The sequence below is a fragment of the Mustela lutreola genome, chromosome 1, assembly GCF_030435805.1.
Source record: "Mustela lutreola isolate mMusLut2 chromosome 1, mMusLut2.pri, whole genome shotgun sequence".
Taxonomy (NCBI): Eukaryota; Metazoa; Chordata; class Mammalia; order Carnivora; family Mustelidae; genus Mustela; species Mustela lutreola.
In genome coordinates this window covers 259,180,849-259,199,256 of record NC_081290.1, presented here as the reverse complement: position 1 = coordinate 259,199,256, position 18,408 = coordinate 259,180,849, and the positions used below count along the sequence as shown (strand labels likewise).

Below are 18,408 nucleotides of genomic sequence, written 5' to 3'. Positions count from 1 at the left end.
ATAGAATAAAAAGGCTTACAACCCTGAAATAGACTATACTACTCACTTCTTACTTAACAATATGACCTATCCCATTCTGTCAGAAAAAAAAAGATACTAAGTTCATTGGCATATGTGGCCTTTGAGATATTATGTTGGTTGTTTTCCATGATTTTATGCCCTTCTAGATGTTACTAATTGATTGTTTAATTCATTATTGCATGTTCCCAGGTTAAACTAAGCTGTCTAATTGCCAAATCGCGTTCCTCTTGTTTTAAAGATGGGGATGTTTTCCCTTTTCCAATCTCCAGGGATATTTTCCCACCATTTTAAGATAGTAAAAAGAGAGGGACAAAATTCAAAAGACTGGGAGGAAAGAGGACAAGATGATTTCTTTTTCTTTTGCACCAGTCACATTATCTGTATAACTTATTCTTTTCCAGTAGTCATAAACATTTGACTAGTATCTTAATTCATTTTTCAGACTTCTTAAAGTATAAATTTAGTATCTCTCCCAAGAAAAAACTTGATTTCTCTTCAATAAGAGTAAGTGAGATCATATCTATGCTTGATGAGGATGTTCAGCTTACAGGCTACTCTAGTCTTCCTCAGCCATTATCGCACATGGCTTCTCCATCAAGGAGTTAGCGCAAGGTAAGATCTATGGTACTGTTTTGTCACCTCTTATTTGGCACTCTGCCTAAATGGCAATTTTGTAAGATTTTGAATTCTCACTCTAGGAGAATGTTACATGATAGTTGTTATTGAAACAAATTGGAAGTCAAAATTAATGTAATTGGATTTGAAGGATTTGTTTTCCAGTAATAACTGAGCAATCTTCCTGTTCTGTTTTGGTTGGCTTACCTCAGTAGCTTTCAATAGATTTCAAACTTGACATTGTGGCTTATCACATTGCCCCTCTCCAACCCTATAAAATGTAAGGCAAGTCCTCTTTAGCTGTAAATATAAAACTCAGACCACTTTATCAATATCCTTTTTGTGATTACTAGGATATCTGTAAACAGGAAGATTATATTTTAATGAAGGGAGAGGAGAAAGGAAAGAACACTTTGAACTCCAGTTTAGCACATTGGCATAAATATTTTCAGATCATTTATTCGAGTAGTAGCTCATGGATTAGTATTAAACTTCTTGGGCTTCTTTGTGATCCACAGAGCTGTCAGCTTTCCATGGTCAACTGCTACATTTAATGCATGGCAATAATAAACTTATGCAAAATAAAAAGGAATTTCATGCTTGGGAGGAAAAGAATTTTATGTAATTTTATCCTTACGTAAAGAACTGACCATTAAAGTAATCTAAAATGAAAGGACGGTTTTTTTTTTCCTGTCTTCATTTTGGAAAATTGACATAAAAACCTTAAGACTTCCCATATAGCATTTTAAAACTTTTTTGAGCTGCTCTATTGCTGCATGATAATCTTTTATTTCTAAAGAATTAGATGTTTCTCTTTCTCTAAAAGGGAAGGCAAAGCAAAGGTTGAATAATCTTTTACCTATAAAATATGCATATTGATGAAAAAGTGTATACATTTGAAAAATGGAACGTATTTTTATGCGCCTATTTATTAGTTACTATGGCAACCACCACACTGCCTAGTATTTATGTTGTCTAAGATTCAGGGCACCTTTTCAAAAAAAATAAATATGCCAGAACCATGTATTGTATTTATTTTGAAGCTTAGAAAAATGTTTATTCTAATGCATATTTTTGAAGAAAAATAGCTATAAATAATCTAAACTTCAATCTGGTTTACATGGTACCTTTTCCAGTGTATGTTTTTCAAATCAAAATAATTACTTTTTTTTCCTTGTCATAAAAATCAGAATAAAGAATAGAAATAATGAATTTTTTTTAAAGATTTTATTTATTTATTTGACAGAGAGAGAGAGCCAGAGAGCACAAGCAGGGGGAGTGGCAGAGAGGGAGGGAGAAGCAGGCTCCCTGCGGAGCAGAGAGCCAGATGCAGGACTCCATGTGGGAGGGCTCCCTCCCAGGCCCCTGGGATCATGACCTGAGCCAAAGGTAGATGTTTAACTGACTCAGCCACCAAGGCATGCCTAGAAAAAGTGAATTTTTAAAACTCATGAGTCTGTCTTAAAAGGTAGTATCTTGACTTTTCTCATTTTTATGACTTAATATTTTGATTCATAACAAATTTTTGAAAATATAAAATAAGAACACTTAGATATTTAATGTTAGCTACATAAATCAGAAAATATAAATGGTTTGCATTTCTGATTACAGATGGTTCTTTGATATCTATGAATAAAAGATTTATATTTTGCATGTGAAATGAAAGGCATCGTTGTTATTATTTTTCTTAGTTTATTTAAATTATTTTCTGACATGTGTGATACATAAATATAGTTTCTTAATGTTAAACATCAAAGTGGAAGTTATGAAGCATAAAATCAGACATGTTTCATGTCACGTATTACCTGTTAAGAAAAACTGCAATACAACATTTAAGTACAACAGAATAGTGAGCATATTGTCTCTGATACTTGTAAACAGGATGGATCTGCAGTTTCACAGTTTATGTTGACAGTATCTTTGTGGGAAATGTAATTATCAAATGAATTATAACATGTCCTAGTATTAAGATTATTAATAATTTTAATTGCCTTTTTCAAGATAATTGGATATGCTGTCATAAGTGTATAGGAAAGGAGGTATTGGGCTAATGAGACATTTTGAACTCAGTTATCTTTAAAATATCTAGAAGTTTAACATAGATATTCTGTATTTTAGGAATTTCTTCTTTTAAGTGAATGGTTTCTAAGTAGAATTAAAATAATTTATAGTCCATAAAAATCTCTCTGATTATCCCTTAATATTCCTCCTGGAGTATTAATCTGATAAAAAATTCAAAAATTAAATTTTCACTACTGGTAGAAAATAACTACAATTGGGCGGATTAAGAGAGAGTATTTTATTCTAGTAATGGGTACTACTATATGGGTATTTGTGTGCTATGTTTTGGTATCTTTAGAAATTGTTACATTTCTAAAAAAAATCCAATTTGGAAATACACTTTGATCTAAGAATGTAGCTCCTAAAACTTCTTTCAGTTTAGAAGCTTTTCTGTTATATGGTCAAAGGTGCATGGGAACCACAGCTTTATTTACAATAGGAAGTATTTGGAGCAACCAGCTAGGATATTTAAAAATATAAAAATAAAAAATTATGTTCTCAAGAAGTATTTATAACATAAAAGTATTCTCATTCAGTGAAAATACAACTGTGCATAAACTATATTTAATATGGTCACAATTTTGTTTAAGGAAAAGGCTATAGGGGCGCCTGGGTGGCTTAGTTGGTTAAGCATCTGCCATTGACTCAGGTCATCATCCCGGGGTTCAGGGACTGAGCCCTCACAGCTCCCCCGGGAGGCTGCTTCTCCTTCTTCCTCTTCTTTTACCTCCCCCCCTCTTCTCTCTCTTCCTCTACCTGCAGGTCCCCCTGCTTGTGTGTTTATTCTCTCTCTCTCTATCAGATAAATAAATAAAATCTTAAAAAAAAAAAAAAAAAACAAGAAAAGACTGTATCTCAGGACACCTATTGGCTTAGTTGGTTAAACGTCCAACTCGTGGTTTCCACTCAGGTCATGATCTCATGGGTCACAAGATCAATTCCTGTGTTGGGCTTCATGCTTAGCAGGGAGTCTGCTTGAAGATTCTCTCCCTCTGCCCCTTCCCATGATTGTGCTCACTCACATGCTCTCTCTCTTTCTCAAATAAATATATAATCTTAAAAAACAATTTTTTTAATCTTTTTAAAAATCTTAAAAAGAAAAAAGAGAGAAACAGTTGTATCTCTGGAAAATCAAAGATGAAAGCCTGAAAGCAAATATTGAAAAATTATAATAGTGACTAGCTCCAAGGATAAGAGATTATAAGAGGCTTTTCTTTTTTTAGATTTTTCTTCTAATCTTAATATGGTTATTTCTGTAGTAACTCTAATTATCATCATTCAAATTGGTTTTAATAGGATGTTTATAATAGGATGTTTATAATTGTTTTTAATAAGATGTTTTTAATAGGATATTTAGTGTTTATATTCATTAATGAAAATTTAGCTAATGGAGAAATAATGTTATCTTGTTCAACATTGAATTCATTGTCTATTTTAGAGTCTGGGAATTGTTGGTACTTAATAAATATCTGATAGTTTGAATGGAATAATGATGAGATCAGGAATTAGCAAAATGGTTTTAGGGAAAACACATTTGGAGGACCACAAAGATGCCTTCTTTATGTTTAAGTAAACTTGATTTGTTTGTCATAACAATGGGTGACAGGATAATAAAGTGATAAGAATATGCAAGAACTGTTGCACTACCCATAATTCTGATAGCATAGAACAAGCCAGGTGTCCCAGAAGTTTTTAATTTTAATGAAGTAGTCTATTCTATTATTTCTTTCATGGATTGTGCCTTTGGTGCTATAGCTAAAAAGTCATTGCCATATCCAAAATCATCTATGTTTTACACAATTTCATATTCTAGGAATTTTATAGTTTTGTGTTTTAAATTTAGCTTGATTCATTTTGAGCTAATTTTTGTGACGGATATGAGGAATGTGTTTAGATTCTTTTTTTTTTTTCAAGTACATGCTCTAGTATTACTGGTTAAAAAGTTCATGCCATTGTATTGATTTTGCTCTTTTGTCAAAGATAAAGGTGGTTCTATTCTTATGTGAATCTATTTCAGGGCTTTTTAGGTATGTCTCATACAGATCTTATACATATTTCATTACATTTATGCTTCTATTGAAGCATATTCATTTTTGAGTCTATATTCATTTTTGAGTACTAATATAAGTAGTAATGTTTTTAAATTCAAGTATAATTAATATACATTAGATTAGCTTCAGATTTACATTATAATGATTTAACAATTGTATGTATTTCTCCGTACTCGTCAAGTTAAGTCCACTCTTAATCCCCTCTATTTCTTTCACCCACACTTCCACCTACCTCCCTCCGGCACCCCCAGTTTGTTTTCTGTATTTAAGAGTCCGTATTTTTGTTTGTCTCTTTTTTCCTTGTTCATTTGTTTTGTTTCATTCTTTTTTTTTTTTTTTTTAAGTCGTCTCTATATTCAACACGGGGCTTGAGCTCATGACTCCAAGATCAAGAGTCACATGCCCCACCAACTGAGCCAGCCAGGCCTCCCTATAATCCCAAAATCTCCTAAGATTTTGTTTCTTAAAATCCATATATGAGTGAAATTATATGTTCTTCTTTCTCTGGCTGACTTATTTCACTTAGCTTTTTATCCTCTGGGTCTATCTCTGTTGTTGCAAATGGCACGGTTTCATTCATTTTTATGGTTAAATAATGTTCCTTTATATAAATTTATATAAATAAAGTAATATCCATTCCATATTTTTAATCCATTAATCAATGGATAGATTTTTATCCATTCATCTATAGATGGACACTTGGGTTATTTTCATACCTTGGCTATTGCAAATAATGCTGTAATGAACATAGGGCTTCATTTTTTTTTCTAGTGGGTTTTTTTGGGTAAATACCCAGTAGTGGAATTAGTAGATATGAAGCCTTTTAAGAGGATGGTAATTCCAAACTTCTTGTTTTCTTGTCTTATATTGTTTTCTTGTCATATATATATATATAGATAGATAGATTTCATATATGCATGTCCAGCCCACTAGAAGGGACCATATAATGTGAGTTTGAATATTCAATTCTGCTATACAAGATAAGAAACTAAATGGGATGATGACACTCCTAAGCAATGTTGAGCATCTGGGTGGCTCATTTGGTTAATCATCTGTCTTCAGCTCAGGTGATGATCCCAGAGTCCTGGGATCAAGCCCTGCATCAGGCTCTCTACTCAGCGGGGAGTTGTCTTCTCCTCTCCATCTGCCCCTCCCCCTTCTAGTGTGCTCTCTCTCCTTCTCTCTCTCTCAAATAAGTAAATAAAATCTTTAAGAAAAATACTTTGGTTTGTATTTCTAATAGATAATATTTTTTAAAGTACAAGCACGAAATTCTTATTTTGTCATTTTTTTAAGATTTTTAAAATTTATTTATTTATTTATTTAGAGGGAGGGTGAGAGAGCACAAGCAGAGCCTGACATGAGCTCAATCCCACAACCCCGAGATCACAACCCCAGCCGTAATCAAGAGTCAGATGTCTAACCAATGGAACCGTACAAGTGCCCCCATTTGTCATAATACCATTACCCCTAATACCCAAAACTGAGTGTTGTAACCAGTAACAAATAGCCTAATGAAGACAGATGTGCCCAATAAATTTTTAACAAATAATATAACAACACCACCATTTATTCATATCCAATAAAATAATTTCCTTAGTATCTGTAATATCCAGTTTGTGTTCCATGTAAATAATTTTCTCAAAAAATTTGTCTTATTAAAGTTAGTTTACTCAAATCAGGATCTAAACAAGGTTTACAAATTGTGTTTGGTTAATATAATTCTTATTCTCTTTCCACTTGTAACATTTCTCCATCTTTATTTTCAGTGTCATGTCATTTAACATGTTTTTCTACATTCCCCATTTCTCACAAACTAGAAGTTAGATCTAGAGATTTGGGTACATTTTTGGGTTGGTGGTGAAATGACACTTACGCATGTGCATGCACACATCTTTTTCCTCATAGTTTTGTTTTACACTACAGTTGTTTCTCTCTTTTTTAAAGATTTTATTTATTTATTTGAGAGAGAGTGTGTGCATGCTCACAAGCAATGTGAGGAGCAGGAGGAGAAGCCAACTCCTCACTGAGATGCAGGACTCAGTCCCAGCACCCCAGGATCATGACCTGAGCTAAAAGCAGACACAACTAACTGAGCCATCAGGTGCTCCTCTCCTCAAATTCCCATTGCATTTCTTCTACAGAATGTTTATCTTTTATGCTTGAAAGTCTTTTCTAAGCTTTCTTGCTTACAACTATCCACATTTACTTGCCCCTTGGGAAAGCCCCATGTTCTGTTTTGTTATTGATGGCTATTACCCTAACTTGAAGACCATCAAACCTTTCCTCTTCTGTAGCTGACATATGTTACCTACAATGTGGGAGCACATCAACTTTATGGAGTGGCTACTATTCTTAACCCTTTCTTACAAATAAAGAAACTGATGCAGAAAGGTTTTATGTGATGTGTCCAAAGTGTCACAGTTACTAAGTGGGCAGTAGGGCTGTTACCCAAACACTCTGGCTCCAGAATCCAGGCCTGTAACCACTGTGTGTTTGAATGCCTTTAAAACAAAACAAAACAAAACAAAACAAAATGGGTAGAAGAACAGGTCCAAGGGTGGGCATGAGTGAGAGCTTATATTCATGTAAAATGATTAAGAGATGGAAAGTTAAAAAAAAAAAAAAACAGTGGTTTTACAGTGTATCAGTAAATAAACTATGCATGTGTTAATAAAATATAAGGCAGTGTCTTTACCTGTAGTTGATAAAATACCATAGTAGTGTCAGTCAAATTTAAATTAACACATTTTTATTTATTTAATTTCTAATTAACAATTAGTTGTTTTTTTTTAATATTTTATTTATTCATTTGATAGCGAGACAGAAATCACAAGTAGGCAGAGAGGCAGGCAGAAGGAGAGGAAGGGAAACAGGCTCTCTGCTGAGCAGAGAGCCCGATGTGGGGCTTGATCCCAGGACTCTGGGATCATGACCTGAGCCAAATTCAGAGGCTTTAACCCACTGAGCCACCCAGGTGCCCAATAGTTTACAGCTTTTTGTTGTTTGTTTGTTTTTTTTTAAGATTTTATTTATTTATTTGACAGCAAGACAGAGATCACAAGTAGGCAGAGAGACAGACAGAGAGAGAAAGGAGGAAGCAGGCTCTCCCCAATGTGGGGATTGATCCCAGGACCCTGGGATCATGACCTGAGCTGAAGGCTGAGGCTTTAACCCACTGAGCCACCCAGGTGCCCCTAACAATTAGTTTCATTTAATTAATAATGTATATTAATGTGGTCTTACTATATTCTGCATATTCTACTTAACCTGTTATATGCTCTACTTTTAGTGAGGATAGCACTGTTGATATAGTAACATTATAGAAGAAATATTGCATTTAATAATGGTAATGATTTCACACATACATAATTCATTCTACCAGAAAGCATCCTGAAACTTTTACATAGAAAATAAAACTACACCATCACTAAAATGATTGCCTTTTTAGTGAAGATTAGGACTGTAATCATGCATAAGTGAAAAGTAAGACTATTTCTCTATTTCAATAGTTATTTTTTAATAGTTTGGTGCAAATTTTCTTAGTTTTTAATAATTGGACTATATAATAAACATACCAGGGAAGTCAAATGATTTCATTCTGCAAGGTGATTTACTTTAAAATCATATAATTTTGCCTTGCTATACACAACTTGAGTTTTTCACCCATAAGCATTCCTCAATTAAGAAGACTCAACCTGGGGTGCCTGGGTGGCTCAGTGGGTTAAGCCTCTGCCTTCAATTCAGGTCATGATCCCAGGGTCCTGGGATCAAGCCCCACATCAGACTTTCTGCTGAGCAGGAAGCCTGCTTCCTCCTCTCTCTCTCTGCCTGCGTCTCTGCCTACTTGTGATCTCTGTATGTCAAATAAATAAATAAAATCTTTGGGAAAAAAAAAAAGAAGAAGAAGAAGACTCAACCTATGAACAAATTGAACAAGCAGTGGTTGTCATGGAAGCCTGAGAGGAGACCCGTGTCCCTCCTGCTGTGAGAAGCTTAAAGGGAGAGGGAGAGTGTAAAGGCCAACAGCCCTTTGGTCTTCAACTGGAATACCAGAGGAATGCTGGGCAGAGAATAGCACCTTTTCTGATTAAACTATGGAGAAAGAAATACCTTTTTTTATTTTGATGTAGATTCAGATTCACCTAACATTTCTTGAACATCTACCATGTGCCAAGCACTGTGCCAAATGCTTTCATGTTCACCATTTTATTTATTGAATCCTCATATCCATGTGGATAACCAGTTTTGTAAATTGGAGGATTAAACCTCGGAAAGGCTATAATATTTAAGGTCACATAGCTAGAAAGTGGAAGACAAAGATGATCTTATGTATTATAGGTATGTATTTCTCCATAACACTTGTGAGTTTGTTATATTATAGTTCTTTCATTCTTCCATATGCTTGATTAACAATAAGTCTAGCAACTTGCAAACTAGAGAACTAGGAATTTGAAAAGCAATTTAGTTCAAGGAATATCTCCTGATATTCCTTGAACTAAATTGCTTTTCAAATTTTGGGATTAGATTCGACTGCAGACAATAAAGACCCTCTTCCAAGTCTTTGCCAAGATTTTATCACCTCAGTGAGGTCTATGCTGATAAACCTATTCAAAATTGCATTCCCAGGGTGCCTGGGTGGCTCAGTCAGTTAAGCATAAGACTCTTGGTTTCAGCTCAGGTCATGATCTTAGGATTGGAGGATCGAGCCTGGCATTTGCTTGTCCCCTTCCCCTCTGTTCTTCTCATTCTCTCTTTCTCAAATAAATAAATAAATAAATAAATAAAATCTTAAAAAACAAAAAAAGTAAATCTCTACACTCAACATGAAGCTCAAACTCACAACCTGGAGATGAAGAATGGCATGCTGTACCAACTGAGCCAGCCAGGTGTCCCATTATACCATTCAAAAGCTTAGATTCATACTTTTGTTTTCCTTTAGGCTTTTATCTCTGGTGTTTTGTTTTGTTTTGTTTTTATCATGAGATCTCACATTTAGCACCTGCTGTGTAGTTTAGAACATGATGAGAGATAAATTGTGATTAATGTCCAGCCTCAGTTTATAACTCATCAGAGATCCCAATGCAGGGCTCGATCCCAGGACCCTGGGATCGACCTGAGCTGAAGGCAGAGGCTTTAACCCACTGAGCCACCCGGGCACCCGGGAAGGTTTTATCTTTTAAATTGAATATCATTCTATCCATTTTTAGCTGAAAATGGCAAAAAGAGAAGCAGATGATCACAGAGCATCACTTTCTCAGTCTTCTTTATCACCGCTGACTAAAGCCATGAAGGTATCACAGCAGAGCAATGCTGAAGACACCTTCAATGGAGATACCATTCACCCAATTTCCAAATGTATTTTAAAAGACTTACCAAGGTAAGAATATTATTTCAACAGCTTTAACTGAATCCTGAAGGAGATAAAGTACTTACAGAAATTTGTCTATGTAAATGCTCAATATTTTGTAGAGATGATGTCAATAATAACTTGGAGATATGATGGGCTATGAAGGTTGCTGCCTGGATTGGAGCCCTCCAATTTCTTCTATTCTATGGGAAGAAAATAGATAGATGATGCAAGAAACAGAAATTATCCCTGGAGTTTGACTTGGACAGTGGCATAATGATAAAAACGATAATGGGGCAGATTATTTGCTCTGTGTCAGTCACCGTGCTAAACACTTAACCTGCATTGTACTTATTTAGTTCTCTAAACAATCTTGGGAGGAATATAAGGCACGTAGTATTTGAATATTTCCATTTTGCCAGTGAAGAAACAAAGAACTAGATAGGTTGATTAGCTTGACCAAGATCACAGAGCTTATAGGTAGAGAACGTATGGTTTGAACCCATGTGGATTTAACTCCACAGCTAGAACTTTTAACTATGTATTCTACCACACTTCTCAGAAATACAAAGCAGAGGAGAGGGGCACCTGGGTGGCTCAGTGGGTTAAGCTGCTGCCTTCGGCTCAGGTCATGATCTCGGAGTCCTGGGATCGAGTCCCGCATCGGGCTCTCTGCTCAGCAGAGAGCCTGCTTCCCTCTCTCTCTCTGGCTGCCTCTCCGTCTACTTGTGATTTCTCTCTGTCAAATTAATAAAATAAAATCTTTAAAAAAAAAAAAAAAGCAGAGGAGACAGAGATATTTTTCCTGGGTTTTTTTTCTCCATTAGAAAGCAAAAGAATGAAAAAGTATCTGCCAAGTGTATGCATGTTTGAAGATTTATTTATTTATTTGAGAGAGTGAGAGATCACACTGGGAAGGAGTGAGGGATAGGGAGGGCCAGAGGGTGAGGGAAAGAATCCCAAGCAGGCTCCCTACTTAGCACAGAGCTGAGGCAGGGCTCAATCTCACAACCCTAAGATCATGACCTGAACGGACACTAAGAGTTAGACGCTTAACCAACTGTGATGCCACCTGGGTGCCCCTATCAGGTGTTGGTAAACTATTGACTGGCCAAATGTGGTGTCATAGTCTTAATGTTAAATAGAAAACATATACTATAAAAGCACTGAAGAAAATATTAATATATTAAGAATTATGTTAATCTCTTATGAAAATGCCATGTTACATTTATATCTTAAAACTGGTTTTTTGTGTGTTGGTAAATTTAGGTGAAAGTGAAATCTAGACTTTTAGCTAATTTTTGTTTTGCTTTATTCCCCTGACCTCTGAGTCCATATTAGCACTGCCTGAGGTTCTTTACATGGTGTACTAGCTATATGCATAGATAATTTTTTAGAACATTACTACCTAATATAGTTATACTATAGAGATGTAAGTTATTCATGAGAGTAGTCTTTCCAATAAGACAATGGAAAACTATTTCTAAATCAGACTTTTAGTTATTTCTTTCTACAAATGCCATTGCTAACATAATGTGTATTTACACATTTCTATTCCCTTTAGAGTTTATTTTTACCAATTTTCCTCTTTAAAATAGTACTACATTTCTTTTTTTTTTAAAGATTTTATTTATTTATTTGACTGAGAAGGAAACAGTGAGAAAGGGAACACAAGCAGGGGGAGTAGAAGGAGAAGCAGCAGGCTTCCCGCAGAGTAGGGAGCCCAATGTGGGGCTCCACCCCAAGACCCTGGGATCATGACCCAAGCTGAAGGTAGGCACTCAACAACTGAGCCACCCAGGTGCTCCTACATTTACTTTTTATTCCAACTATCTTTTGTGTATTTTTAGATTCTTTATGTTTTTGTTAGAGTTAACTGTAATTTCATTTATACAGTTTCTTTCTGCTTTTTCTCATTTTCTTTCTTTGATTCTGATTCTTTTTAAGTCTGGCTTTATTTGTCCTTTTTTTTTAAAATGTCAGTCTTTCTTTTCATGTGATACTTTCCTACTACCTGTTTTTTTTTTTTAAATAGTTTATTTCAATGTACTACTCATATTTCTTTGTTTGAATCCTGACTTCTTTTTTGCCACTATTACCTGTTATCATCAACTTTGATTATGATGTATCTAGAAAATAAAATAAATGTTTTCTTTGTAATCTAATGGAAAGTCAAAGACAATGCCCAGAGATCTTTTACTTTCATGAAAAAGAAAATGATGAGTTTCAACCTGAAAGAGGTCAAGATCATAAAGGCTCAGGGTAATCTAATATCCTTTGGCATTATTAATATGATTATCAGAGAGAGAGGCAATTTTCTCTGTGAGTTAAGACATTTTCCCCCTGATTGAGGTTAAAACTTTTCTTGTCTCATTCTTGTTTTCCTTGCCACCTTTCTTCCAACATCTTTGTGATCTTTTTATGAGAAATAATTATTAAAATATAGTCAATTTGTTGTTCCTTTACTTATATCACAAGAGATTATGTTTCTTTTCATTAAACATACTATACATTTTACAAAATATGCCCACATGTATTAAATCTCTTCATTGCAAGCCATACAGTGACTGGTCACTTTATTCTCATGTTATTACCTGATGCTATTAATTTATTCTATACTGAATTCACATTATCCACTCTTCTCCTCTCTCTTGTGTTCTTGCAATGTTTTTCCTTTGTCACTCTATTGTATTTTTTTTTTTTGCAATAGAGTGAAAACTACTGTGCCAGGATCCTTTCCCCAGCAAGAAAACTAATCACCAACAGTGTAAATGAGTTCAACATATTGTGCCAAAGAAGGTTTGATCCTCCCATTTTATGATTCACCACTAGGATGTCAGATGATTGGAATTAGTAGCCTAATTCCTATGGCTACTTCCAGGAAAGCAGCACAATAAGAAACTTTTTCTACCTAGCTGTAGTCTGAGATATTCCCAAGTGACCTGGAGCAGGGGGCACCAGCCTTGGAGACATGGATGGCAGAATTAATTATTTATTGATTGATAACAGGTATCTACGGACAGTTCTGTCATATTTATAGAAAGTATTTCTGAATCTGAGTAGAATATTTCTAAACTACAATTGCATTTTAAAATTAAGAGAATGTTGTAAAAGATTAATATCACTCTCTATCCCACACATAAAATATTTTAATAACTTTTAGCTGATGATCATCTAAGGATGTAATTTCATGATTTTTATAATAGAAAGTTAAGTATTTTTTAATCCTGCTTGCAGTTGAGTGTGTTGCCAACTCTTTTAGTTCCCTGTGGGAGAAATTATTTTTAGTACATTAGATAAGTACTGAAATCAGTTTTAAATTGGAATCATCAAGTTGCTAGTAAAAATCTAACATATATGTGTTATAAAATAACTGGAATTGCTCTGCAATTGGGATACTCTTACCTAAATTTCTAGGCCAAGCTAGAAATATAATTTCGTCTGCTGTTGGAAATAAAATTTGGGGGAAATTGTTCACTTTTATTATTATAACTTCTATTATTTACTTTCTATGATGTTTAAATCACATTTTATCTAATAATTGTAAAAAGTTATTTATATCTTTAGGTTATTCATTTCATCAAGTTGGAAAAAGGTTATGATGAAATTTTTGTGCTTTGTGTACTCCAGAGATTTTATAGCGGGTTACAGTCATCAAACATATGTGGGGTTATTTCTTTTTTCAGTTACATTTCAGTATTTTAAGCTGGTGATTTATTACTGAATGTGCTTAGGGTCATTCTCCCTTATGTTTACATTTTTTATTTGTATTTATTCCAATTAGGGAGTTTAATTACCATTAAAATGGGAATAGGATAAAGATAAATTTTACAAATGACAGTATTAAAAAAACATAACTCTTCATGAAGGTTTAAATGCTGCAAGAATATAAAGTGAGAAAGATATACTTGTCAAATATACAGTATAAATAAATAATTTAGATGAAAATGGTTGACTACATTTAACAAAGAGACTACCAAATAATGAGGGGCTAGAGTGGTTGTTAGATTTGATATACTTCATTGTATATTGTAAGTAATCACTATCCATAAAAAATCTATGGCTTCTGTATAAGAAAAAGAGACATTTTGACAGCCAACACTGGTATGAAGCAACAGCAAGTATAAATCCTTGGCAACTGCCATTATCCTGCTGTTGAATTCATATCTAAACTGTGTGATGACTTAGACCTTCATGTTTGTTATTTAGCCGTGATCTGTTAAAGTAGCCAGACTTCCTACTTATGAATAGAGTTATTAGCCACATGGAGATTTCTCCCATAGAAATCCAAATTCATCAAGGATGCTTTGTTTTCAAAGAGCAGGGAAATAAAAACTCTGTGTCATTTTATGCTTATCCTGAAGTTTCTGGCAAAATGTTCCTGATTAAGTAGAAGTAAAATGTTTAGAAATTACCATATTAGTTTAGGCTTTGGCCCATTATAAAACTAATAAAGGTTTTGAATAAAACAAAAAGTGAAGCAAGTGTGATTCAAGAAGCAATTGTATGTTAGGCTACTATTAGCACAAAGTAACAGAAGATTCAACTGAAAGTGACTTTAAAAATGAGGAAAATGAGGAAGAAGTCATTATCTTACATAATAAGAACCTCAGAAGCAAGGCACTTCTAGAATTAAATTTGGTGGTGTTTTCCAGGAGCCTGGCTCTTTGGATCTTTCCCTCTACCATCCTCAGAATTTTGGCTAGATCTTTGGGTATAACTCCTCCTACTTGTAAGATGACTTATTACATGTACACTCAACAGTGTCCAACTAAAGAAAATGGATATTTGATCATGTATCTCTCTCTCTCTCTCTCTCTCTCTTTTCTTATGATTTTTTACAGTAATCTCTATATCCAATATTGGGCTTGAACTCACTACCTCCACATCAAGATTTCCATTCCTTACAGACTAAGCCAGTCAGGCATCCCTATATTTCTTTTTATTAGGCCAAAAAACCTTTCCGCAGATGACTTTGCCTTAAGTCTCATTGGCCAAAATTGGATCACAAGCTGATTACTTAACCTGCAGGGGACAAGGGAAATATAATTATCATCATGGTGTTAGACACTGAGGATTTACGCACTGGAGCTGATAAGAGGATACCTACCATGAGCATATAAAGTGGATGAATCCTCAAATATAACTGAGGCTTTTCTTTTCAGGAAAAATCAGTGGAATAACTGTTGAATAAATAATATTACTTGACATAACTCTTGGCTTTGGCTTTATTATATTTTACTTCTAAAATTATTTGTCAGTGGCATTTCTGTGACACATTTTGGTGTGATGTTATAATTATCAAAGAATAAGTCCTACGTATCAATTACTGGTTGAGTTCTAGTAGAATTGTAAAAGACACATAACAAAGTTCTTACTCATGCAGAGTGGAATATGAAATCACATAACAAATCATGAAACGAACATTTCAATACACAAACTAATGTATCAGTTCATACAGGACCTGGGAGGATGATTTAGAATAAATAATGACTAGGATTTAGTAGGATTAACTCCTCTCATGTGTCTTGTCAGTTTGAGAAACTTCGTTGAGGCCTCCACTTTTCCCCTAACCCCTGAATTTCTCCCCCATAATAACCAGGACTTTCCCTCATAGTACTAATCACAGTAATTGTAAATTCATATGTATGACTATTTGTATAACATTTCTCTCTTTCACTAGACAATTATTGTTATTATAAAAGGAGTTCTATAAAGTGTCATCACTGAGTTTAGAGTAATATTAAATACCTGCTTATTGAAAGATGTACAGTAATGGGCATAGATCAGCTGAGTGAATCCCATTGGCAAAAGACTGGTAAGAACTAATGAGGGCAATGTGGTATAATTATAGCTGAAGAGCAATGAGCTGTACCAACTGGTAGAAGTCCTTGAATAGGAGATTGACAAGTATGATTTTATTAGTTTTCCTCAAATTGGTATGAAAAGCCACTAAGACCCACTAATGCTATTAAAGCAGAGAAATGGGAAGAAAAATTGCTCTTGTCAAAACTAGAGTTATACCCTTTAATCTTATCATGTTCTATCATTTTGTGTACTCCTCTCTGAGCATATTTTCTTAGAATTTTGGACCTCAGATCTTTACTTAGTTGTTACTTGTGAAGTAAAAATTGTAAACCAGATTTAATGAAAATTACAAAAAGAGTAAAGTATAATTAAATAGTAAACTAGAATATCAAGAGGGCTATAAATTCTACAATGTATAAGATCTGTCCTTGACAATCTTTTTGATTATGATAAAAAGCTGATACGTAGACATGGTGTAGTAGTGTTTGAGAAAAGGATAAAAGCTTAATCCACTGATGTACATTCCAGCTTTGTAGTTCTGTGACTTACTATATTCATTATATCATGTAAATAAACTGTTTAAAAGGTTCATTTACTAGGGCACCTATGTGGTTCAGTTGATTAAGTGTCTGCCTTCAACTCAGGATATGGTCTCGGGGTTCTGGGACCAAGCCCTCTTTTGGGGTTCCCTGCTCAGTGGGGTATCTGCTTCTCCTTCTTCCTTTGCCTCTCCCCCTTCCTTCCTGACCCCATGCTCTCTCTCTCTCTCTACCTATCTCTCAAGTAAATAAACTCTTTTTTAAAAAGGATTCATTTACCTAAATTGCTATGGTTTTTAATTAACTGATAGTTTTTTCCATACTGCTTTAAGGTTAAATTTTGACATGTTTTATTTCATGTCAAAGCACTTTTGTGCTTTGTAATAATAAATCTTCATCTAAGCACACATAGAATCCTTAAAAATATGAATAGTTTAATATATGTAGACACATCTCATCACATTTTTTGTTCTTTTTTTAATGACCTAATTTATAAAGAATTATTCAATTGCTAAAAGAAATAGTTTTTTCCAATAACTGAAAATAAAATAATTCAGAAGTAATGTTGCTGATGTTGTTTAAAGGAAACATACCAGAACATTTACATCCAAGTAAATATCTCCTCTTCTAAAATACTCTTTTTAAGAAGTAATTTATTCTAATAAAAATGCCATTTCTCAAAGCATTTTTTTAGTTCTTTGGATTTGTCATCAATATCTGTGACACACTCTTTAAATATCCTCAGTACTGAATGATGACAAAATTCAATCTTAAGTACTTGTATTTAAATTTCCAGAAGATAAAAGATCAGAATCTCAATTTGGTATAAAAAATGGATAATGAAAACTGCATAATTGTATAGTTGTTGTGGTAGGCAGAAATTTAATATGGCCCCCAAGATTCCCACCTCCTGGTGTATACGGCTGAGATAATTCCCTCCTCTTGAGTGTGGGTAGGATTGTGACTATAAGATGTCACTCCCATGATGAGCTTACATTTACAGCTGTAGTTAAAGTACATAATTGGTTCTCTTTGAGTTAAATGGGAAATTAGCCCACTTGAATCAGATCAACTGTTAAATGAGAATTTAGAGGGCAGAAACAGAAAAGTCAGAAAGGTGAGCTTCTATTGGCCTCAAGGAATATGATAGTCACTGAAATCTGCAGCTATAAGGAACTAAATTCTGGAAAAACCTGAATGACCTTGGAAAAAGACTGGGAGCATCAGGTGAGGCTGCAGCCCCGCTGACACCTTGATTTCAGTTTTATGAGATCCTGATCAGAGAGTCCTGCTAAGCTTTGCCCAGACTCTTGATCCAGAGAAACCGTGTAATAATAAATAGGTATTGTTGTAAGCCACTAAATTTGTGGTGATTTGTGCCCAACAATAGGAAACTAATAGAGATAGATAGATCATAGGTAGCAGTTATTTTTTAAGAAGTTATATTTTTGAAGTAGTGTGATTGATTGTCTTGTACCAACCTAATATAGTAGAATTTAGGTTTTAGACTAGAATAAATGCTTTTTACCAGTGGTAAAGGAGTAAATAATACAGTGATGAATTGGAATATTTGACAGAAATTGGGGTATAGCATTTTAGCATTTTAGACGGAGGACATAATCAATGAAGTATGGTGATTCCAGCTCTCAAATCTACCAGTGTAAATGTGAACACACAGGAAAGAAACGCATTCCTATATACAAGGAAATAGAGGGGCGTCTGGGTGTCTCTGTAGGTTAAGTCTCTACCCTTGGTTCTGGGGTGCTGAGATCCAGCCCAGTTCAGGCTCCCTGCTCGGTGGGGAGCTTGCTTCTCCCTTTCCCTCTGCCTGTAGCTCCCCCTGCTTGTGCTCTCTCTCTGTCAAATTAATAAATAAAATCTTTAAAAAAAAAAAAAAAAACAAGGTAGCATAGAAATCTTACTGAAGAAGGAACAATTTGAAATCTGTATATATGTGGGTTGT

General features: G+C 34.4%; 1 protein-coding gene across 5 annotated transcripts in view; it reads left to right on the top strand.

Moving 5' to 3' along the window:
* The window catches only part of DCDC1 (doublecortin domain containing 1), a 439,498-nt gene that overhangs the window by 12,686 nt on the left and 408,404 nt on the right, over positions 1-18,408 (top strand). For 3 of the 5 annotated variants that reach the window (XM_059138722.1, XM_059138732.1, XM_059138763.1), the window contains exon 3: positions 9,959-10,128. The exons of the other annotated variants lie outside the window; for them this stretch is intronic. In XM_059138722.1, the coding sequence (XP_058994705.1) occupies positions 9,965-10,128 (164 nt within the window). In that variant the 5' untranslated portion in view covers positions 9,959-9,964. The remainder of the gene's footprint in view (positions 1-9,958; positions 10,129-18,408) is intronic. 5 annotated transcript variants of the gene reach the window in all.